Raw genomic sequence first — 25,389 nt, 5'->3', positions numbered from 1 at the left:
AGAGTAGAGGGGTAGAATCACCTCCCGTGACCTGCTGGCCACACTTCTCTTGATACAGTCCAGGATGTGGTTGGCTTTCTGGGCTGCCAGTGCACATTGCCGGCTGATGTTAACCTGCTCACCTGACTTTGGGTGGGGTTTTTTTGGTGAGCATTTGAACCTTCAAAGACTTTGGTAAAAATATGAACATCAGTACTACTGATAAAAGGGGGAAAAGAAACTTTCCTAAACATTTGAGTTCAGTCTCGCCTTATCAAGCAGTAGCCTATGGACTTTCACTTTGGTTTTTTTCTGTTATTTCAATGGGGATAGGATCAAGTCTGGATCCTGGGCTTGAGAAGTAAAAGAGAACTGGCTCATACATCAGATTGTGCCTATTGTACATCCTCACCACTACTCTGGTTTCTCTTCAGGTCATATAAATCTTTTGCCTTTTACTAAAGATTTCCGTGGAGAGGAACACCACATTTTTGTATGGTTGGACTCAGTCATCTCAGAGGTCCTTTCCAACCATGACGATTCTGTGATTCTGTGAAGAGACACGGGAATTATTTAGGCTCTCTTGTTTCCAATTTTTTTAAAGAAAAGAAAATAGATACTGCTTTCTAGTAAGGCTTGCAAGATGTATTTACCTCACAAAGAGCCTACGTCTGAAAGACCCCAGAGCTTCAGCCTGTTTTGCATACGCCAGGTTATTTATCTGAGTGATTAACTTAAGTTTCATTTGAGAGCAACTTGCCTACCCCTGCTGCTGGTGGCCATACCTTTGTTTTCCAAGAGCTGCGACAGCCCTGTCCCAGCTCCACCTCCAGTGTCCCCAGGTGGAGAGTCCTTGCCCGGGTGGCTCTGCGGCAGTGCTGTGGGGTGCAGGGTGATGCTGTTGTGTGCACAGACGGAGCGTGCGGCTGCGGTTCCCACTGAGTATATCCAGCCTTATGGAGCAACTGACCGTCATGAGACAGCTTTGTAAGACAACTGGTCTTATGAGGCTGATCTTGCACATGTGTTTCTTCCCTTTGAAGTCTGCGATCAAGAGTTCACATGCAGCAGACAGCCAACTGCTTGACAATAGGAGCCAGACCATTTCGAGCAAAGGGTTTTTAAAAAACAACCTTCTGGCACCAGTGTTTTTAATGTGTGGTCTGCAGCCCCTTGGGGAGTCAGAAGCCTATTCCTCAGGGTTTATGAAAGGTAACTAAGAAGGGCAAATCTGTTGTCAGGAGGCTTAAATCTATTGCCCTTTTTAGGTCTGCAAATTGAAAGAGGTTGAAAACTACTACTTCATACATGATAAACTTACCTGAGGTCAGAGCAGCCCATGCCAGACTGTTTCTCTTCATTTCTTCTCCCAACACCTTTGGAAGATGCTGGTTTTCAGTCTCAGATCTCTAAGCAGCCCCCTTCTCCTGTTGTTTTGAAAAGAGAGCTTTCTTTTTAAACTGGTCCAGTCTGATTTTCTGCTTCAGAAGTCATCTTGGTTGTGATCATCAAAAAACCTAGCTGCTGCTAGGAAATAATAAACCCTTCACAGTTAGCAATCTGGGTATTTCTCCTGACAACTCATTCTTGATTGCTGGTAGATGATTTACGTTGAGGCATTCTTTTCCCTCCTGCTTGTTTTCACTTGCCATACCTTTTGTAATAAACACAGCATTAGTAGAGTAGTACAGGTCAGCCCAATTTTGTCATACACCGTGTCCATGCAAATGTGGATTATTTTTACTTAATTAAGTTGTTCTTAAATTTCAAAGAATACCTGATATTTATGGGCAACTGGATGTTACTGATATTCAGGATGTTAGAATAGATTTGGAATTAAAAAAAAAAGAATGTCCTGTATATAAATTATGATACCACATAGTTTCTCTAATGCATTACTGGTACGTAGAAAATATTTATTTTCTGCAAGGGTAATAATTAACCTAGTCGGGTTTTATTTCACCAGTGATTTCACTTGTGTAAGTTAGAGAGAATAGAGCTTTATTTGTTTTTTCTAGGGAAATTAGGAACTACAGTTTTGGGAAACTGTTTTAACTTTTTGGAATGAACCTGTGGGGTTTTAAAACATAACATTATGAACTGAGTGTGACAGTTTTTCAAATTCATTGTTTGGAATAGAAGTTTATTTTTGGTAAAAATCTATAGGACCTGATTCAGAGGTCCCAGTTACTACTTATTCAAAACATTTAAAAGAAATAAAATCTTCTTTCGGAGTAATACTGTGTGGAATTTCTGGGCATTTATTTTATGGTAGGGCATGACATTTTATCTTAAGTTAATGCTACCAAATGACACCCCGCTTTAGTCCTGCCGTATAATACTGTGCTGGATTTTAACTGTCTCAGCTGTCAAAGTGCATGTATAACAAAAGTCTTTTTTTTTTTGTTTTTTTTCCCTTATACAAGCAGACTTTTTTCCTCCTTGTCCTTGCTCACATAATTATGTTCTCTGGAAGAAGTATCTTGTTGTGCAAAAAAATCCGTGTCTCCTAAATACCACACATAAACTATTAATTGCTTCATTTAAATATGTGGCATAGAATTATGATGACTAAATCCAACACAATTTATTAAGGTGAAGTCTGCTGCAAAGAATGAGTGAAATTTAATTGCAGTATCACATTAGTAAAATAGATTTGCCTTTGCTGTCATTGAAATTGTGTGCTCAGTAGACTGGTTAAAGCCAACAAATAAGCAATGATGTCTATTTTGTGCTCTTTCTGAGGCTGAAAAAGTAAATTATACGCAAATGCACTTAGTTGCTTTTAAACTCTTAATATTCTGACTTTGAGGGTAGGTAGGCCTTCTATACTCCACGAGGTTTGTAGGAACTGTTATATCAATGAACGGTCCATACCTGGCAATAAGGGGAAGCAGTATCTTTGGAACTGTGGGTTCCTCCCAGAGACGTGTAGTATGGTCTGGCCTGGCCTCTCAAGTGTACATGCAGCTGATGGAGAAAATGTTCTTCCTCGTATAATATAAGCACTTACTGTACTTATCTGAAAAAAAAAATACCGTTCAGTCTCACTAGTAATGCCACTATAAATGTTAAATGTATCTAAAATATGTCTTTTCTAAAACATAGTTTAAAATTATAAAATGCCATTTGCAAATGAGAAACTAACGCAGTGGGATTTGCTTCCCAGTAAAGACTGTGTCTGGTAAACTATGCAGAAATATTCAGGAAGAATACGCTTTGTGCATCCAAGTTCAAATTTATCATCAGACAGAGTGTTTGATTAAAGTTCTGCTTGGCAAAGACTGACTTTCCTTTTTGTATATTCCTTCTGCTTATGGCAGCTACAGTGCTGTATCTCTGAAGTTTTACTTCATCCCCAAGAAAGATAAACTTGGGCTTTTATGTGGTGTTTCACTGATTTGATTACTAGTAACATAAAAAATGACTTACAAAATATGTGTGTAAAAAGCTTACCATAAACTAAGATACTGTGACATCCTCCATACCATTGTTTTAAACGTTTATTTTCCAAGTTCCAGTGCGGATTTTTAACAGACAGGGCCGTGGCTATATTTTCCCTTGCACATATGTATCTGCACAAGAAGGAAATGTTTGCCTTTCATAAAAGCAGCCTGAAGTGAGATCAAAATGAATGTCCAGTCATAGCATACACAAAAGATTTTATGTTTTAAAGATAAGATTATTATGTCTTTGAAATTAAAATAGTTGCCTACATCCAGCTGAATGATGAGATAAGGAAAGCCTGCAAATTATAATACTAGGCCTTTGTTAGTTCAAAAATAAATAATTTTGTGCAAACCTGTTAGCTCCTTAGAATGTCTTCCTGTAAGTTTTCTCCCCTGAATTTATAATAGAAAGCTTTTTCAGAGAAGTGTCGGGAAACAAGGAGGAGGTTCAATGCTGATTTCCTTTTTGTTCTTAGTGTGTGATGAAAATGGGCCACAGTAAACATTTTTGTAGTTCTTTGAAGACTACGGCCAGCTCACTCTATTTGAGGTTTTGATTCTGGATGGTAACTTTTAGGCACAGGTTTAACTGGCAATTTCCTGAATTCTGGTGTAAATGTTTCTGTTTCTCTCTATAACAAAGACTGCCAAGAACAGAGTAGTTAAGCTTCTGTAGCACCAAAGTGAACAGTTTCTGATGTCAACCTACTAACTTAGAATAGTCCTGAGTTTCTTACTCTAGACAGCACTGCAGAGCAAACACACTAAACCAGCTCTAGTCACTTGAACTTTTCATGTGAAGATGAGGTGGCTTTGACAATGAGTGCGTTGAGTATTTTCCAACCTCTGTACTTGTGCATTGGCACTTTAGTGTTGTCAGAGTTAAAATGCTAGTACCATGCAAACGAATGCAGTGTCATAAAATATAGTGGGATTTAGGTGAGATTGTTTGCATCCAACAAACGTTAACTTTACTCAGTTTCTGCTTTCAACCAGGCAAATCTCAATGGTTTTGGTGTGTTTCACTGTACTGTTCAAAGTAAAAGGGTAGCATATGAAATCCGCACCACCTCCAGAATAAAAATGTTCATCATTGCAAATCTGAAAAACTGAAATTCTCGCAGTCCCCACATGTGTGGCTGCTATCCAAGATTTTTTCTGAGGCAGTTCCAGCTGCCATTTTTAGGAAGCCAAAAACGCTCTTTTGGTACAGGATGGCTTTAGTAAAATAAGCAATATCTCAGGCTCCAAATGCATGTGTAAATTTTTAAACTATGTGCTTACAGTGGGACTGAGACATACTTTTATCAGAATTAGCTTTTTACACAGTGTGAAGTGTATCCAAACTTAGTAAATTACAAAACAGACCATTTCTTATTTTATATAAAACGTCATTATGTCAGAAATATGTGACTATTAAGCAGACTGTGGTTGTGAGCATATCATCTATACTGGACACCCACCTTGCTCTGTGGCAAAGAGTAGTAAGGAGCAAACACGTTTCCTTTCTCACTACTAAAGTGAGATAATCATGAATATCTCACTGCTGAAGTGAGATATTCATGTTCATAAAGAGACTCATTCAGGAGCCCGTTCAGCGGGGTTTTGCCCAAATGACGATGGATGCATCAGTTTCATGGATTTTATAGCATAATAGAAAACCATTTATATTTGCCTGTTTGCAGAGCTGAGGTGAGAAGCCTGAATGGAATTTCTCTTCTGACTGTTATAAACGTAAACACTGTCTTGTAAAACACGAGGCAGTAAAAACTGCATCCTGCAATAGCTCTGCAGGGTCCTAAAATGTGTAAGTAGGCCTATTACAACTTCTAGTTCAGTACAGTGGGACACCAAATCTGTTTTATAATTTTTTAAACAACAATTTTAATTTTCTTTGGTATTACAGGGTATGGACAAAACAATGCAAAGCTATTTAATGAAATGCCCCATCCCTGGAGGTGTTCAAGGCCAGGTTGGATGGGGCTTTGAGCAACCTGGTCTAGTGGGAGGTATCCCTGCCCACGGCAGGAGGTTGGAACTCGATGATCTTTAAATTCCTTTCCAACACAAACCATTCTATGATTGTATGAAATGTCATATACTCGCAGCCTGTCTAGTATTTGATTTACAGCACAAGGCTGTAGAAGCTCTAATGATTTAGATTTCTTGCTAATCAAAAAACTTTTAGCTGATTGAAAATGAATGGCTGTGCAAGCATTTGCCAGGCTATAAATATTAAAAAAATATGCTAGTGCTTTCCAGGTGATTTGTAGTAATTTTGTACCAACCACCTCTCATTTCTGTTTAGGGTGTGGTTTTAATCTGATAATTTCTCTTCCCAAAAGCAGGAACAAGAGACAAGCTATACTATTCTGAGAGCCAAAGGCACCAATGTTACCATCAGTGGCCTCAAACCTGATACCACTTACGTCTTCCAAATTCGAGCCCGAACTGCAGCTGGATACGGGACAAACAGCCGCAAGTTTGAATTTGAAACCAGTCCGGATTGTATGTATTTGTTCAAATCATTTATACTGACATCCTGCCCAGCTTCTGACTGTTTTGAATGGCTGCTTTTACTCGCTTTCTAGTTTAGTAAATGCGTCTCATAACTATTTATGATGTGTCTTTCAGGGCAGCATTACTATATAACTTTATGTTTTATCGTTAAACTTGAAACATGCTATAAAGAGTATACCATGAATATCACAGGTGGTATTTTCTTTCATTCCCTACCTAACCTCTACCTTGTGCCAGAAACGATACATGCCGAGACAGAAAGTTTAAAAGAAAACCGGATTCACAGCCTTTTGCTGTTCCAAATTTTTGCCCTGAACCCTGCAGTCTATAAACCTCTGTTCCACGAGAATTAATATTATGTTGGTCCATTGCTCCTGTGGGTCAGTGTGTAATTCTCCCCGTTGCTGCAAAGTGTAACTCATGTCTCCTGTGTAGCACTGAGATGAAACTAATATACACAGGCCGGGAAGGATGGTTCAGTTGAGCAGCTGGTCAGGGAGTTGGGCAGTTTGGGTCCCTTTTCCTCTCTGTCACTACGTTTCTGAGTGGCCTTAAGGAAGTTATTTACTGATGACCTTATTGGTATTCTTTATAAATTCTGTTGTTATATCAGAAAGATTCTTAATAGAGCTCGTAATTTTAAATGTTACTTTACTTGACACTGTGTAGTAAATCAGACCTTTTGTTTGCTAGAAGCAGAAAGTGGTTTAATGCATAAAAAAATCAGCCTCTGTTTAGGTATCCAGTTACCTATGTAGAATAACGCTGCATAATCTTTGCTTTTTTAGAAGGTAGGACTTTCACAGGAGACTCATGTCTGTTGTTCAGAGTTATAACACAACTAAGGACTGTAATTCTCATGCACTCTCATAAGGCTTATTCATGTATTCATGATAAGGCTTGAGAACCCATGGTGTAAGGAGTGCTCTGCTAAACACAACAAAGTTTTAACTAAAGGTAGCATAAGCCAATTGGTCTTGCACTTGGCATCCACCTGTTTTTGAGATATGTTATGTATATCATCCCCACTTCATCCTCCCCCACCTCAGCTTTTATTCTGAAAAGCAAAAAACCTTCTTTTTACAAAAAACCCCCTAGCTGCTAATTGTTGTTATGGTGACATGTAGCTTTGGCTTACTGGATGAAACTGGAAATCAAGATAGGACAGACAAGTACAGCAAGGAGTTAAAAATCAGTTACAGTAGTAAAAAATTTAATGATTTAGAAGTTAATGAGTTTTCTCTGCAAAGCTGTGTTAATAATAATAATGCAGCTGACCAAAAGTGTGGAAGGTGACAGGAGACAGTGGTGCACAACTCAGTACGAGTGTACAAGTTACACGGGTAGATACACCAAATCACATAACTTGGTTACTATTGCCAAGTTATCATAACTATGCTAATATAGTTGTAGGTCTGTAAGAGGCAGAGGCTTCTTCCCAAGGGGAATGGTGTGACTTCAAGCAATCACATAGACAAACCGTTCAGTTTGTGGGGAGTAGAAGGGCACAGTTTGGACATCTAACTTGAAGCATAGTGCTGAGGAGCCTAATTCTGCTATGCTCGGTGGTTCCATACATGTCTGCTGAAGATTGTTTGTAACACGTAAGATCTAAAGGTGGTCTGTCATTGTATAGCAGTCTAGGACACCAAGGCTCCACGGTTAGGGTTAGGGGCTGCAGGGAAACGTCCAACATAAGGCAAAAAATAGCCCTTCTTTTTTTCTATAGGCATTGATTAACCATGGATAATCCTTCTGTCTGCTTCTCTGTGCCATGGCTTTTCACAGCCTTCACGGGGATGCTGTCAAGCTTAACTGGGAAGCTTAAATCATTAAGGCACTTTCCATCATACAGAAGTGAGAGTAAGAGTGATTGATTATTGATTGGCTGGGATTTCTTGCCAAGGAAAAGCTCCTTACTGACCATGACAAAATATATGTATGTCATGGTATGTCTATTTGTATTTACATATATGTTTATATATAGGTATCAGTTTAACAGCAGTTACTATAATCAGCCAGGGTAAAAATCAGCTGTAGCAGAAACAACTTTGGTAAATTCTCAAAGATGACCGGAGTTTTTTGTTTTCTTTCCATTTGTCAGATGAAAAATTACTTAGTAGATTAAATATTTGGCAGGAGACCAAATGCTGTATAGTGATGACTTAATCTGTCTGTTCTCTATATGAGTGTCAATTGTGATGTAATCAGTGTCTTGTGTGGGGGGGTTATTTATATATTTTTGTGTTAACTTTCCAGCATTCTCCATTTCCAGTGAGAATAGCCAGGTCGTAATGATTGCCATTTCAGCGGCGGTAGCCATTATTCTCCTCACAGTTGTGGTGTACGTCCTGATTGGGAGGTTAGTTTATCGCCTGGTTTGCACATTTGCTCCCGCTTCCATTTCCCCGAGGGGCCTTGATGAGCATGGCAAATTGGGTGTCGTTGGGCAGTACTGTGGCTGGTTTGCACCTTCTCCTTTGTCTGCTGCCCAGGAGCTCCAAATACTGCTTCGTGCCTGGTAATGAGCCTGCTAATGTTAGCAGCCCCAATCATGCAGCAGTTGTTAAAAAATGCTATAAACACATTCTTAGGCAATTGTAAAATTAAACTGTAGGGGTCAAAAATCAACAAATCCTCTCATTAGCCAATTTCCTCAAATTCCCTGAGAACATAACATGCCTCTATAGGGCACACAGAATGTAAATATCATTAAATTTTCAAACAGGCATTTAATTGTGGAGGGAAAACATTCTATTCTGTTTCCACCTGCAGTTAACATAAAATTCTCTATATTAATTTTTTTTTTTCTCTGTTGCTTGTAGATTCTGTGGATACAAGAAGTCTAAACACGGCACTGATGAGAAACGACTACATTTTGGGAATGGCCATTGTAAGTTACCGAGGTCTTTTAATGCCTCCACATCTGTTGAATTCATCCCCTAAATAACTGGTATTTTTTCAATTTTTTAAAAAAGTCATACCTCACTTAAACCAAGGTGAAATTGGGAAGAGAATTATCTATTCTCTTGCGGGCAAGGAGATTTTCCCCAAACAATTATTCTTTGTTTCAAATTCTTTCATTTGTGTTCACGTTGGTAATGAGCAAAACATCGCTGTCTACCTTCAGACAATGTGTGCAGTTAGCGATATGATATTGATTCTGCTGTGCATTACTGAAATGCAGAGTGTAACTTCAACTTCCTCATTATCAGCTGTAGAAAGTCTAAGAAATGACTTTTTTTTTTTTTTCCCCAAGGCAAAATATAAAATCAATGAAACCTGTCTTGATGACTACTGAAGGGACTGTGAAAACTGCTTGCTTGACAAAGTTGACCCACTAGTAATTTAGTTTGGAATTATTCTAAGCATAGGTTGAAAGCGATTTGGAGTAGTTTCTTAAATTAAGAATAACAACTAAATCAGTGTCGCAAATTAATGAGATTTTTTAATCCAGCTCTATTTACAAACATGTTTTGTTCAAGTCCTGATTCCCTATTTGCGAGAATGAATGTCTATGCTTTCTTTGCATCTCATGGAAGACGAAGAGAGACATTCTATTGACTTATGTTGTCTTTTTATCACAAAAAAAAATGTATGTAGTTAAGGGTGTTAAGATTTTGCTCATCCTGAGGATTCTTGGCTACTTTTGAAACTTACTCAAAAGCCAAACCCAAAGCCTGTCTATTTCTGATGTATGTGTACTTATTTTTAATAAGGCTAAACAAGACTTTACCCATGGCTACTCTGGATCGTTTGGCTGTTTCCTGTGAAAGGAATGGTGTGGAGCAAGCTCTCATCCAGGAGATGCTCAGGGAAAGAAGTGTTGATTTTCTTGGCATGGGCACGTGTCCTGACTGCCAGGAAGAAGTAGCTTCCTGTGGCTGAAGGGGAATGTTGTCCTGCAGTATTTCAGCTCCTCTCTGATCCTGGATCCTCTCTGCAATGTGCATAACCCTGCAGTACTTTTCCACAACAGAGGAGCTGTGGATCATGAAGACTAGATCACAGTCAAAGCTGCATCCATACCATCTTTAAAATATAAATAATTAGTTTTGGAGCAGGAGAAGCTGATGGGAGAGGAAAGTGATGGGGGGAATTTGCCTTTGAAATGGTTTCAGCTCCAGATGAATACCCTGCTACACCACGTAGACCATGTTGAACCATTTATTTCTACTGCTTAGCATGTTATAAGGTTAACGTATGTGGGTTTTTTGTATACAACAGTGGCACTGTACCATCTGCACGAAAAGAGCTGGTGGTACCATAATCAAGTGCTTCCCCACCAAATATAATTGAATTAACATTTTAATGAGAGTTTTACCTGCAGTAGCTGGAAATTAGAACTGCTTCCTAATCCCCATGACAATGGAGTAACTGTTCTTAGGGCTGTTCATATTATTATTTTAAGTTTTGAGCCCCTCCTTATCTCCAGAGAGCTGAGACCATGCATATCCACAACACATGCGGCAACTTCCCCTGCCCTGTCAGGGGACAAACAAGCTGGAACAGGGGGTTTGCTTCGTGCAGCCCAACAACCGCTAAGCAGATAGTCTCAAAAAAAATCTATATAGTTACATGTGGCCCATAGAATTAATGCTTCATCATCCACATTTAATGAGGTTATAAAATAAAAGCGGCCAGTAAAAAAAGTGTCGCAGACAAATAACAGGTCAGAGTTTGCTCTCCTTACTCCCACACAATGGAAAGTTGCAATCACTATTCTTAAACATGTCAGTGCTGTTAAATTCCTGTGGATTAAATTGCTTTTAATTTGGCTTTAGATATTTATGTACTGTTTTCTGAGTAGTGCCATGCTGATTCACTGTGTAGTAAGAACAGAGCCAATCATGGACCTGGTACTTCTGTTAGAAATTCTTGAAAATGAACTATTGAGTTTACAGATATTTATCTGTTAGGATTTGTATGTATGTACATGTGTGGCTGTTGAAACTTTATTCTACTAAATTACAGTCTTTCTCAAAGAATAAGAAAATTGCTCCTATGAACTAAAAAAGGATAAAGTAACTTCCATGACTGTTGTAAACTTTCAGCATCTTAAATACAGCAGCTGGTTTATTTCAGTCAGTTTATTCTGAATTACTTTAAAAAAGGTTCCAGCCATGAACTATTCCCTGCAGCCTTATTACAAATCCTATAATATCACTTCAAAGGAGCAAAAATGTTTCACCTCCTCAGATCCTCTCCCTTTGCCTTCTTTGGCTCGGCCCTTTTTATTTTTTTGCTACCTTTAGGGCAAATCATGCTGTTAAAATGAAAATGTAAATTATTATGTTTGCACAGAATGAGCTGTAAAGTAGTACAGCTTAACACATGTGCATGTGTTTATTATCTGTTTTTCATGACAGAACCCAGTTACTATACAGGCTGCCCTTAATTATTGGTGTGAAGGGATTATTCTCCTTGCAGTCACCATCACCTGATCTTGGGAACCTCTGGGGTCAGCATTAAAAATCTACAGCCAAAATCCCCACAGTGCAGAAGCTTTTAATTGTTGTTATTTTTATTGGGGGTTTGAGGGAGCCTGTAATGTATATTCAGCATGGACGGAAAGCAGCATTTACAAGATTTTTAACCAACAGCAATATACAGCCAATTACTTTTTGTTTTACTTGCAAGTAATTCTGTAATCATCAGGATCTTGAAGGAAACACAGTCAGCATTTAATGCCATGCACACGTAGCCCTTGTGTTACGAGCATGGCTCTTAGTTTGCATTGTTTTCAAGGCAATTAACTTAGGAACTCAGTTTTATCATTTCTTTGTCAATTCTGAAGCCAATAAATCTCCACAAAATTGGTTATTTTTTTTTTACATACACTGGCTATTGTCTGACAAAACAATGGTGTGCTCTGCCTAATGGTCCAAAGTTGGGGGGGTTCCCATCTGTGTAAGGCCAGTAAAAAAGGTTTAAGTATTCTAGCAGTCAATGAATTGATGTAGTCTAATAACGCCAAGCTGCAAAAGGTATTTCTGAGTGGAATAATGCAGTGTTTGTAGGAAGACTTAATATCTTTTACAAGACTAAATAGTACAGTTAGGAAAAGCTAGGATACGTGTCCAGGAATCCAGGTTTTGTATCAGGAGCAGAAAACTTCAAGCTGGATGTCACAGTTATTTCACTTTTTGTTAACAAAACATCTTTGTGTTCTAAAATGAATATGGAGGCAGGCACACAAGGTATTGGATGGAAGCACAAGCAGGGCCTTGAGCTGGGAAGGAGGAATGAGGCTATGCTTTGCCTTCAGCATTTTTGCTGGAGAGAAAGTTTGGGAATGACAATATGTTCCTCCAACCCCCAGTCCTGATGGAGGAAGAGATGGAGAGAGCTTGAAACTGCCCCTGAAATCATTCAGCCATTTGAACTAGCACTTGCCCTGGGCAAACAGAACAATCCCTGGCCAGGAAACTGTAGAGAGGGACAAAATAGTAACTTGGATGTTAGAGTAACTGAGCACTAGAACCAGACTTTAATAACAACTGGCTGCCATCCTTGCATGTACCAGCAGAAAGATTGAGGCAGAGGTGCATTTGTTCATGTATACTTTTATTTTCATATGCATCTTGTTGGAGGACACAGAAAGAAAAAGTTTGAGTTAATGTGCTCTCCTTAATATATTCCTAAGAACTTTCCAGGTTCACTGTAGCATCACACATTTTGTTCCTTGCCTTTTTGTTGTTACCATGAAAGGGATGATATAACGCAGCATCTAAATGTAGTAAGCTGGGTGGGGTGGGTAGTATTTTAATATCTGAAAAGCAGTTAAATATGGCAAGCGCAGATATATTTAAAATCAGGTTTCAGATTTCTGTGCAATAACTACATTAGTGTCTCTGGCTTCACACTATATTAAGATTCTTGAACACCCATCAAAAGCAGTTTGATTTGAAGAAGCAGTATACATTTTTCTTCTATTGATTTGATCTTTCTTTTAGAAGGATTAATTAAGTCTTAGTAACATTTTCTCTCTGAATTTGTTTCTATACAGTAAAACTCCCAGGCCTGAGAACTTACGTAGATCCACATACATATGAAGATCCCAACCAAGCTGTGCATGAATTTGCCAAGGAACTAGATGCTTCTAATATATCCATTGATAAAGTAGTTGGAGCAGGTAATGATCATCAGATGTATTTAACTAAAAATAGCTTTTTGCTGTATATATTGTTTTATGTCTTTGCGTTTATACTTGCAACTCGGAAGAAAGCTTTCTACAGTCTTCAGATTAGTAGGCCATATTTGCAGCTGACTTCAGTGCATATGAAAAGTTAAGGGCACAAAATTCTTTTTCCCCAAAGAAAGCAGTTAGGAAGACAGTTTTTTAAAGGACACCCGTCAGCCCACAGTTGGACGCAGCACTGTTGGGAATAAAAAGAGACTTCAGCCTCATTTCTATGTTTCTCTTTAAAATCTGTCAGTACAGAAAATGGTATCAACTGTGAAGATGTGTTTTTTTTTTTTTTTTTTTTTATCCTTAAAAGGACTGTTGACTATTATGCCTTGAGTGAAACCACAAACTCATTTCATACTAGTCACCACGCATCCATCACACTGCAATGACCTTTGGTCATTGGATTGATTTTGGTCACTGCTTTGGATTTGAATTATCGATTTAGGAGGAAAGGGTTGTCTGTCTGATAACTGATTGTCTGAACCTTACAGACTCCATAGATTGTTGGGTTTACAGAAAACAAACTGTCAAAATAAGCAGATTTTGTAGCAGAGGATCCAGATTACAGTAAGTCTCATCACAGTGAGTTGTCCATGTTGCAACGCAGCATGTAGTTCCTGAGAGGATGTGTGCTTGCTCCTTGAAGTAAAGTGGCAGATTGTCTTGTCAAGTCAGAAGATCATGAAGCGTTAGCTTTCCTGCTAAATTAAAACGTTTGTGAGAGGTACTATTGATTTTTAATCCATTGAAAATTACTAAATCTTTTATTATTGATTTTTTTTCTTCTCTCTAAATTTATTATTTGAATTAAAAACAATGAGATGAGAGAGACAGACAGTAAAAGATTTTAATTTGGAAAAAAATGTAGAACCAAGTTACTTCAGTCAGTGTATTTCCTGAATCACCCAGTAATAAGAAACAGTATTCATCCTCTTGTACTGCAGCTACTCAACTGCTTGTCTGAAGTTATTTTCTGCAAAGGTAGAATTCTTGTTCCTTGCTGATTTTAATTTTGCCCCACAAGAGTGCACTGTTCTCCATCATCTTCAGTCAAGGCAGAAAAGCTGTGCTTGCTGCACATAATAGAGAATTAATATGGGGATAGAGAAGGAGCTACTGAAAAGTGAAGTCAAGAGCAGTATGTTTCCTTATAAGACTTTCAGGAGCTTTCATTCACAAATGTAAGCTTTCTAAACTTGAGTTGTATGCAGTATATGAATCTAGGAAAAAAACCAAACAAACGGAAGAATCAATGATATGTCATATTTTATAGCTCATTGTTCTGACCTATTTTTAATCAGAATCCACAGGATAATGAGGTAAGCCAAAATTTGCCAAATAAGGCCTCTGAAAATGGAAGTAGAGCTTTCTGAGAGGAAGGATGTTTTCTAAAAGTTAGGTGATTTAAAAATAAGTCCTTTACTCCACTCCAGTGGAAGTGACAGTTAGTTCCTGCAGGTCTTCTGTACTGAAGCTTGGACTCAAGATATAATAAAGCCATTTGTTGGAGACCATAACTCAGATTTGGGTAGGGTAAACTACACACAGCATTATGGGTAGCGTTTCTATTAGCGGTTTCCAGAGATGCCAATGGGAAGAGCCAGCCAAGGAAGAAAATCAGATGAAAATCAGGCTATAGAGTGGTGGGAGCTTCCAAAATGCATTCGTAGCATCACTTTACACTGCTGTCACATTCGGCATGTGTTAGCTTTTGCAATCGGAGTGGATGCCTCCAAGGCTGCTTCTGCAGTAACACTTCTTTCCTTCCCAAAAGCAGAAAGGCATTTCCTGTCTCTTACATGAGTCAATGACTTATTTGAGTGAATGACTCGGTCTTTTCCTGCCCTTCTCCTTTACAAATGCAAGTGTGAATGAAATTATAAAAAGACAGTGATTTGAGAAGAAGGGATTCATTTAACTGCATTGAAGTGTGACGTAAGTAATGAGATCTTCAAGTCAGGCAAGTAATCTTGATATTCTGAGGTACTTTTCCAAGTAGTTTTTCACAGCTTTAGCCAGAAGTCTCTGAGAATAGAGGGCAGCTTATATAGCTTTGAAAACATACCCAAATGCAATAAGGAAATACTCTTGTCCAAAAGAACCTCAAGAAAAACACAAGGGATTTCAGTGGGACGCTAAGCATAAGAAAATTGCGGTCAGGAGCCACTTTTTCAGATTTTTCTTTACAGTAATTCTTTCTTCTAAAACAACTCACTTGTTTTTATGAATCCAGTTCAGCAAATCACTTAAAAAGTTCAAATCTGATTGGATAGCAAGAGAATACTACAGAAAGTACTTTCTTGATTTGGGATAGATTTAAGTATGTGCTTTGCTGAACATCAAAGCGAACATTTGCTTTTCTTTCAGAGTTTAAACATACTTGTAGCATAACATCCTGTTGATCAAAGTGTTTCTAAAATCTAGGGGCCACCTGCCCATGAACTTATCGTGAAGGTTTGTAAGTGTCTCATAGAGGGGTTGTAAAGCATTGCTGAGGTTCATGAAATGTTAAGCTTAGGTGCCTCTCCAACTCCAAGGGAGTTCTCTGCACAGCGATACAACCATGATTTAAAACACAGCAAAGTAAAGGGAGTAGCTGATTTCACAGAATCATCTTTTACTTGTCCCCTGGGTCTAAATGCACAGCGAATGCCATTCACTGATGCACTAAGTAGCCTATTTAAAAAGAAATTAAGATCTCCTGAAGAGAGATATTTATATCATGAACAGCCCTCCTAATAATATCTATTTGCTTTCCACATGTAAATAGACATATCAGTCTGCAGGGCAGGTTATACGATGTTTATGTGTAGCATAATTAAAAATAAACACTTCAGAAAGGTTTTACATGAAAAGCCGTCAACCTCACCTCTTTAAGTCTGTGTCAGGTTTTCCAGCTTCCAACTCAAACACAAGTCCTTATTCCCCCTAAACAATACCTGACAAGATCCAGTCCATTTTTTACTGGGATCATATAGTATTTGCAGGAAAAAGTTGTAGTGTAACTGCATGTCACTATGGGTGTTGACAAGGTATATGAAAGAACCGAAGGTTAATGTAGTTGGGCTGCCTGATGAGCTTTTCAAAGCAACATCATTACAAGAAAGTAAACCCATTTCATATTCACAGACAACAGCAAGCTCTATTGCTATGAAGAGTCCAACTTTTAGTCTCCTGAAGCATCCACTGGCCTTGAGACGCTTATGGAATCCAATTAATCACCCAAGTTCTAAATTGGGCAGCCATGGCTAAATGGGACTGTGTTGATGGACATTAGCCATAAGCTTTTCCTTCCCAAAAGTCAAACAAATATCAGACATACAATTCCAGTCAGAAATGAAGGATTGACTGCTGGATTGCAATTTTTTCCTGATCTAACTGACTTTTATTCTAATTTGCAATTATTCTTTGGTTTGCCTCTTATGTATAGAAAAAAAGTGTTGGTGTCCATCTCATTTATAACCATAGTTTTGATAAGCCAAAACTATTGTCATGTCTTCCCATTCCTTGTTGTGTATAAATAGCACTAATTCCTTGAGCTTTGGTGTGAACACCCAGCCCTGACTTTTAAGATTCTGGTTATTGTTATTACTCTCTTTATCATTCCTGTATCGCAGTGCCTCAAATGGGACATGGACTCTAATTCCAACCATATTGGTGGCAAGCTGGTAAAAGAATAATTTCAATTTGCAGGTAAACGGGCTGAATGTAACATCTAAAATGTACACCATGTTGTATCATGTATGAAGTCAGTGATGAAGGGCTGTCAATCCATCACTTCTTTCTGAGCATTAAGTCTATGAAGAGCAATCTATGATTTAAATTTGCCTATTAAAAATATCTTATGGGTGGGGTTTGGTCATTTTAGTTTTCACAGATGTTGTTTGATGTAAACAGTCAGCTGCAGAGATAAAGAATCATTGTGGGCAGATGAGCTCCAAGAGCCTTTGCTCTTTAGAAGCATAGTAATGCTATTGCATTTAGTATTATTCCACATTAAATTGGGAAAAGCTCATATGTAAGCAGTATAGTCACTCTTTCCATGGTATTTCACTCACAAATAAAAACAAAATTCCCAGTTTGCATAAAAATGTTGCCAGCTTGATTTATATTTATGGGGTTTGTTTGTTTCCTTGTCAAACTTTCTGTGCAAGGCCACTTGACAAAATATGGCATATGAGGGGCTATTTATATATAGATCTCATGTATTTTGACAAAAGAACCAAAATGAGCACGTATTGTTGGAAAATGAGTGTTAAAGCCCTCCAGCAACACCCTCTAGTTTCTTGAAAGAAAAAAAAAATACCACGCAACAAAACACTTTTCTTCTCCGTTCAGTAAAGTGTTTTTCTTGTCTTCAACTGTAAATAATCATGTAGGGCAATCCTTGCCATAATACTTCATATATGTTTTATCCAGTCTCTTTTTTTTATTGTCATTTTCATTATTTCAGTTATTTTGTCATTAAAACAAGGAGACAAAGAGTTGCTATTGTATTTTTAGCTGAGATGTAGTATGTGCATTTTATTATATCAAATGCAATCTAAAATGGGGAGTTGCATAATTAGGAATCAAAAGTCAGCTGCTGCTCAAATGTTTTTTAAGATACTGAAACTTCCTTACATGCTTTATGTAATCATTAGTTAAATATAGAAATATTCAAGTGAGATGTTTTCTTCCAGCAATTTGTGAACATATTTAATACTTGTTCATTTGAATGCTAACATAATCTCCCTGTGCACTCTTCTTGGATGTTATATAGCAAAGGATAAACCATGTTGCATGAAAGTAAACATGCAGTTGCTATCTACCATTTTCTATTTAGGTATCTCACACAATATACAGTGGGCATAATATTCGTGGTGGACTCTCAGGTCTCATAGTCCCATAGTGATGGTATCTATTTGCATTATTAGATCCATCTGAATAATGACAGAACAAAGATAATCTGTATGCATTTCTTTTTCCTTTGCAGCTGTGTAGGTAAATTCTTTTGTTATGAATAATCTTGCTACTGTAACTGAAATAAGTAAGACAATTGAGAACTGCACTGTCTCTGGTAGAAATGAAGAGTATAATGTTCACAAGGATGCATGACTTTTCTGACGCTTCTGCATTAATCAGTTAGCCCTCCTACTATTGTCTTGAAATGCATCAACTGAAACAAAAAGGGAATTTTCTGGTGACATTTATGCATTCCTCTGCTCTGCAGTCATCTGGATATGCAGTGTAAATAAGTGTCATTATCCAGTTTGACAGCTGGAGAACTCAAGCATGGAAATGTTAAGTTGTTGTCCAAAGGTTTCTTTGGAGCTCTGGTCTATGGCCCACCAGTGAACATCACACTTCAGGGACTTTTGCTGGACACTAAGTCTTCTTTCTTAAACCCCATGAAATAACTACATTTCATCTTTTGTCATTTTTCCACTTTTTAGGGGAATTTGGAGAAGTGTGCAGTGGGCGCCTAAAGCTGCCATCTAAAAAGGAAATTTCAGTGGCTATCAAAACCCTGAAAGTTGGCTACACAGAAAAACAGAGAAGGGACTTCCTGGGAGAAGCAAGCATCATGGGACAGTTTGACCACCCTAATATCATTCGATTAGAGGGAGTCGTCACTAAAAGTAAGCTACAACAGGGACATCTGTTTTGCATGAGAGGTGTCACTGGAGGTCTCTTCCACCCTAAATTATTCTATGATTCTCTGATCCTTCAAGGAAGAGAAAAAGCAAATAAAAACCTGAATCATCCATGTTTATGCTCTGCAAACCCTTCCAGAAATGCTTATGTTATAACTCTGTTAATACATACCAAATATCCTTCAAAAGAGATAACAGCTGAAACACGTAGCTTGGCATTTGCAATGTCTATTGTATTTCTTCAAAAACAGGAAAAAAATTACACGTGTAAGCAGCTAAGCCTACACTGGGATGGATGCAATGAAGAATGGTGTTGGAGGCAATTGGTTGTGACACAGCTCCAGCACCTTCACTGTCTTGCTGCTCTCAGGCGGTTGAGAACTTAAAAACAGTAGCCTGGGTTAATGAGATGGGGAAAATCAGGAAATAAAAGTGATCTGCTTGAAAAGGTATAGAGAACATGGAGAAAATCAGAATTTCTGAGGAGCACTGCAGCTTGGTAATGAAATGGAACGTTAATAAACTCCAAAGCTACAAATTGCTACAAAGTGGCCAAGAGGCCCTTGCTGATAATCTGTTAGGAGCCGTGGTGTCTGATGTCCTAAGGTTTCCTAATTGCTCTGAAGCAGTATGTTCTGCTTTCAACTAAATCATTAGACTTTATCATGAGCACAAGTTAATGAACTGCCTACCTGGCTACAGCAACTTATAGTATATTAATACATAAGTCCAAACTTTTTCCTACATGGTTTTCATGCAGGAAAAATACTCCATGTGATACTCAGTATGGAACCAGTGTGAGGCATTTTAAAGATCCCAATCCTCTGGAATTTATACCTCCTAGTAAAAATCTCCAAAAAAATCTTGGGGCTTTAAGCTGTTAGTACTAAAATTTATTTTATTTCTTTGATCACATTTATATTTTTACTAGTTGACATTTTCTTAATCTGCCTTTGGGTGTTTTTGTTGTGGATTTGTTTGGGGTTTCTTTGTGGTTCGGTTTGTTTGGTTGGTTTGTTTGGGTTTTTTTGTGGGTTTTTTTTAAAGCATGTTTTTGATAAAACATCACCTTCTTGATTTGAGGCAAAAATATAACTGAAAACTCCATCCATGCTTGGTACCTTCCTGGAAAGTAGCATATTCAAAGAACCCTATCCTTTCATTAAGATAACAGCAAGTTGTCAACAGGCATTCTTGAATGGTAACATCAGTCTTAGAGCTCCTACTCAGCTTTTCCATGGCAGCCATGGTAGCCTCCAAGAAGCCACTCAGATCCTGCATGCTCTTCTCCTTATGAGCAGCTGATGGGATTTGGTGCTGGTGATGATGCCTCATTTAGGCAAGTGCTGGCTCTTGTTGCTTGTGCTGCTGATAGTCCTCTATCTTGAGGTGGAAAGACAAAAATAGTAGTAGAAGAGAGAGATTGCACAAAGTACCACAACTGGCTTGTTTTGTAAGATGTAAATTCAGAGACTTTCTAAATTGCCTTTGCAGCATAAGGTGATAAATTTAATGATCAAAGATTTTATAGGAAGTATTCTTAAAAGAAAAAAATAATTTAGGACTGCTCTGAAATTTTACAAGGAAGTGGAAAAAGTTGGTAGGATGTTTCCTGGTTCATCCTAGAGGACTCTGCTGGCAAAGCAGCTCCTTGTCATTTCAGTGAACTGCCTGGAATGTGCTGAGGATGTTTCCAGTTTAACTGGGTAGAAGTATAGCGAATACTTTGTTAAGTAGATCGTTTTATTGGTTTTAAGGAATCTTGCTTTTAAAATTGCATGATGCAAGGTTTCACAAACATAGGCATGAAAATTTCATAGCTTACTGCAACAAATTGTATGAAATAAAAACACAAAAGAATGTGTCTAAAAATAACAAGTGAAAGGTATGTAAAACCCTATATGTTATGAAGAGACATAATTACAATAATAATGCTTTTGCTAGGTGTGATTCATGAAAGTCTGTTTTGCTGATTTAAATAACAAAGGAGTTATTCTTCACTTTAGGTTTCATAGTCCCATTGGGAAAGGACAACCAGATCTGCCTGTGTAAATCCAAGTTATCGCCTTTTTTTTAATGGCACACAATTTATGCAGTCAGAATAACATTTGCAGTCCCAAAATTATTTGAAATGCTAGCATCAGCCTGTACACAGCTGAGCTAAAATCTGGTTTGTTACATTTTGTATTTCTGTGGCTCTTGAGGAAATAATTTAATTGCTGTGCATGCAGGAATTTGTGCATTGCTTTTGAATGTGCATTAGTAATTCTGTCTGTATTCTGTAGAAGTGACTATTAGTAAGTTTGCTACTCAGCTGTATTCAGAGCAGACTGCTATCTGTTTTGGGGGGGCTGGGAGTGCCAGCTGCCTATCACGTTTCAGTATGAGAGAGCAAGCTCTGAATATTCCCATCTGAATTCGATATAAGCCTCAGGGATACAACACCCTTTCCATACAGCTTGAATATAGCAGTTGAGAAAACTGCTCAGGAACTGTTTGTATCGATTTTACTGGGTAAAATTATATGGCATAAATGCAAGTAATAATAATTTCTTTTCTTGAACATTTGGTAGGGTGACAGAAGGACAAGAAGGTTGTGGAGTTTGCTTTTTTTAAAACAAACCAATATACTGTCATAAGAAATTAGCAAGTGTTCATATTTTTTAATGATAACTGTTATATCACCCTCAAAAGTGTTAGTTTATGTACAGGCAGTATAGAGCCTGTGGAGTATTTGCTGGATTGCTCTCAGTACAGGTAATGCATGATAAATAGGTGACATGACCTTTTCTTCATTAACCAAATTATTTCAGACAGGTGGCCCTTCGCAATGATCTTTTCATGCTAGCAGATCTTCTGAAGCAACTCTTAATAACTGCAGTTGTCATGATCCCTGTAACAGGACCATTTGGTGTGAGAAGTTCTCAGGCTGGGGTGGCTGTGGTTTGCCAGTGGGACAAGCCACCAGTAGAATGAAGGGGGTTGCACCCACCAGATAAGACTTCAGTCCTTTGCTCCAATGCAGAGCAGTTCCCTTGCTTCACATTGATTTCTGTTTCGCACTTTCCTGATGCACCGGTCTCCTGGGTACACTGTAGGCAGAAGTCTTAATAACCAGCGCGCATGTTCTGCTTAGTTTACTAATAATTTACAGCAATTTGTAGCCTTTTAATATAATAAATTTCGGCAACACTGTTGACACAAGTTGTTATCATGTCTAAACGGCTGTGCTTTGATAAATGAATGCAGAACGCTCCTTTAAAAGTGCACCGTGTTGCTTCAGAGCATATGCTTCTTATTATGGACACATTTCCAGCTGCACAAGAGTGAAACCCTGCACTTAGGGCTTTAAGACTGGGTGAGCAAGGCAGGAGGATGCTCTCTTAATAATTTGAAAGACTTATCTTAGACGTCTCTAATTTCAGTCCTCTGATGTGTCATAAAATTGACCGAGTTTATACAAAAACCAGGCCACTGTCTTGTGGTTTCAAAGTACATGGATTTATCATAGACATTTTTTGGATAGCCCCACTGGTGCGCTGCCCCTTACTTGAAAGATCCAGCAGCATTTTTTGTGCATTACCAGAAGTGCCTTCGGGTTTATGTTTCGTGCACACTGTGAGGTACTTTTCCCTGCACTGCATATTTCTTGCTAACAAGAGTAAGGAAGCAACAGAAATTTTTTGGAGGTTTTACATCATTAGGTCTTTTATCTCTACCATATCCTATATGATTTAAGATTAATGTTTTGGATAAAGAGTTTGTTCCTACTAGGTAATGGATGACAGGGTCAGTTACCCATTAGTGTGAGTCCCACAGTATAACACATCATTTGCACAGCAGACAGAAGATATTTTAACCCATTACACCATGAAACAAGGACAAAGGATTTTCTTCTCATTATACTAAACTCATTCTTTGAAATTAATATTTATCTTCTAAGAATTTTTATTTGGTGGAAGTTGCAGTTCCTGAAAAACAAAAAAAGGAGTTGCTGCCATTTACTTTGCTTTTTTAATGGCTTTCTTGCTTTTAATTATACTGGATACCTCTTTCAAGCCTCACACTGTTCAATTTTAAAATTTAAAATATCATCATGCCTGCTATACAATATGTAGGCTTTTGTCATGCTTTTATGGTCAAATGCCTTCTTGTATTATATGTGAAATAATAATTCATCTCCTTAAATAACTTCATGCTTTACCCACCTTTCTCTCTATCACAAAGAGAAAATAAACAAAGCTTTAGAAAATATTATGAAATAATAAAATCCATATGATGGTAAAATACTGACAGGGCAATGACCTTTGTCTGGAAGCTTCACCATAATCACATTAATTTCTGCGTTCGTTTCTCTCCCGACATATAAGAGCTCCATATAAAATCTTGATTATGTTACAAAATACCTTAGGGTAGAAAGAATGGTCTGAATTCTGATCTGAATCTGCATGGACAAGTTTTGAAAGATACTAGAGACTTTTCAAGGATGCAGGGCTGTTTCCTTAGAGCATGCTGCTGCCCCATGGATGCAGTGTGCCCGGCCCCCGCCTGAGCCGTGCTTGGCAGGAGGGGAGGTCTGTGTTATCAGTGATCCCACCGCAGAGGGAGGCAGGACTGCCTGGAAGGAGGCCTAACCCCCAGCACTGGAAGGTGGCTGTGTTACAATTCTGCTTTTCTTTCGATGCCCTCTGTTACTTTTACTCTGCATTTCCCTTCCATCTCTATCTCCACCCCAACATTTTCCTTGGCTTACGCTAGGAAAATACTGAAGCTCTGCAATTTAAATGCATTGTAAATACCCTCCCGAGGAAGAGGGGTTTTTGCTACTGCCTCCATGAATGCTGTTTGATCTCTCCCTTACTGTAGTATCTGAGGAACATGTTGACTGTGCCCATGCAGACCAGGGACATGGTCTGGAGAGAACCTCTGGAGAGAAACTGCAAGGCCCTCCACAGCAAGTGCCCCGTTCCCTTCCACAGGAAACCTGGGGAAAAAATGCACGGCAGAATGCACCTCCTTCATTACATAAATTCAGCAATTCTATGAAGGATTGTGTTCAGCAGTTATGAATAAAATACCGTATACTGAAAATGCTTCACTTTGTGTCCTGGGACTTGAGTTGCTAAAAATTGTATCAGTCTGTGTTGAAATGACTGTGTTTTTGTCGATGTCAGTGAAATCACAATTATGTTGTAGACAGAGCTTGTTTTGCCTATGCATCTTTTGCTTTCTTTCTAAAGATAAAATTATCCTTGGGATTTGGAAGGTTTGGGCACACTTCTGAAATGCCTGTTTTCACTGATCATTATGCATTCATTTTAAACGCTCGACCCCTGTAATATATTTGCAGGTAAACCAGTTATGATTGTTACTGAATACATGGAAAATGGTTCCTTGGACAGCTTCCTACGGGTAAGTGCAATAGAGAACTGCATGATGCAGAACTGGCTCCTTCTGTATTTGTTATGAATTTCTGCCACTGTACTCCGATTCATCAGCAGCTATTCAGATACTGCATTATTTCCATTTGGTTTTGTGTACATTATGATGTGCTCAGATAGCCAGGTAGGGATCTGCTAGTCCCTTTTGACTGCATGCAGTAAGCATTATTCCAAAATGAAGAACATTTTTGCTTTATTAGTATGTCACATCAATAAAAACAAAGCAAAACAGAACAACATTCTGGCACACAAAAATGGAAATTGTTTTTCTGAGGACTGAATTGCTACTGTAATGCAGTTATGCTTATTGGTTGGCAGCCTGTATGTCTTAGCAAGCGATTTCCAAAGTGAACAGATTTGTGGAAATTTTATCAGTAAACCAATAGTACTGAGCCAAGAGCCTTTTCCTTAAATGTGAAAAGTTTAGGGAATAATCCTATACATGAGGGTGTTTGAAATGTTTTGCTAGCAAACTTTATTGGCCTGTTTTCTTTCCCCAACCTTAGACATGCTAATACTGTTGTTGATTTATCTTTGTTTTCTGTCAAAGTTGGTAGCGAGCCTAAAAAAATTTGAATGCTCCCTGTGTCACCAAGATTTACTTGTGGCAAAACAAGAAGTGTAGCAGAAATGAAATCCCATCTGAGGGGAAACGCTAGTTTAATTTTAATTTGTTAAGGCAAACTCAGCTGTGGCTGGGAGACTGCTTTGGTTCTGCCATGGTTGAATGACATTATCCCCCAAATTCATAACACTGAACTAGACATTTAACCCCAAAAGGGGATATATTGTCAACCTTAGTTTCAGTATGTACTATATATGTTATGATGTCCACTGGAGCATGTAAAATACATATAAATAATGTGTCAGTATATCTGAATGAAATATATCTGTACTGAACTGTATATGTTTTGTTTAGGCTAAAAATCCTTGAAGAGAGCTCTGAGCAAAAGAGAATAATTTCTGACTGTACAAAACAGTTGTTCACCTTGTTCGTTCATTTGAGTGTGGATTTTTTGTATTTTTTTCTACTGCTGTTGTGTGGAATCATAGATAAGAACCTTGTGACTCATTAATATCACAGGCAACCCAGGCAATACAACCCTTTTTATAAATGCCTTTTAAAACTGTATAGTTTGCTTTCCCTATTGCTATTGAAAGGCTATCTCAGC

The 25,389-nt window shown here is 38.2% G+C and overlaps 1 protein-coding gene across 1 annotated transcript in view; it reads left to right on the top strand.

Annotated features, from left to right (window-relative positions):
- EPHA3 (EPH receptor A3) overlaps nucleotides 1–25,389 on the top strand; it is a 232,273-nt gene that overhangs the window by 173,761 nt on the left and 33,123 nt on the right. Inside the window, exons 7-12 of the mRNA XM_014947309.1 lie at nucleotides 5,774–5,936; nucleotides 8,208–8,310; nucleotides 8,774–8,841; nucleotides 12,958–13,083; nucleotides 18,576–18,761; nucleotides 24,127–24,188. Coding sequence (XP_014802795.1) covers nucleotides 5,774–5,936; nucleotides 8,208–8,310; nucleotides 8,774–8,841; nucleotides 12,958–13,083; nucleotides 18,576–18,761; nucleotides 24,127–24,188 — 708 coding nt within the window. The remainder of the gene's footprint in view (nucleotides 1–5,773; nucleotides 5,937–8,207; nucleotides 8,311–8,773; nucleotides 8,842–12,957; nucleotides 13,084–18,575; nucleotides 18,762–24,126; nucleotides 24,189–25,389) is intronic.

The sequence above is a fragment of the Calidris pugnax genome, unplaced genomic scaffold (genome assembly GCF_001431845.1).
Source record: "Calidris pugnax isolate Ruff unplaced genomic scaffold, ASM143184v1 scaffold95, whole genome shotgun sequence".
Lineage (NCBI taxonomy): Eukaryota > Metazoa > Chordata > Aves > Charadriiformes > Scolopacidae > Calidris > Calidris pugnax.
The sequence above is the reverse complement of the archived record's forward strand: the minus strand, read 5'-3'. Positions and strand labels throughout refer to the sequence as shown.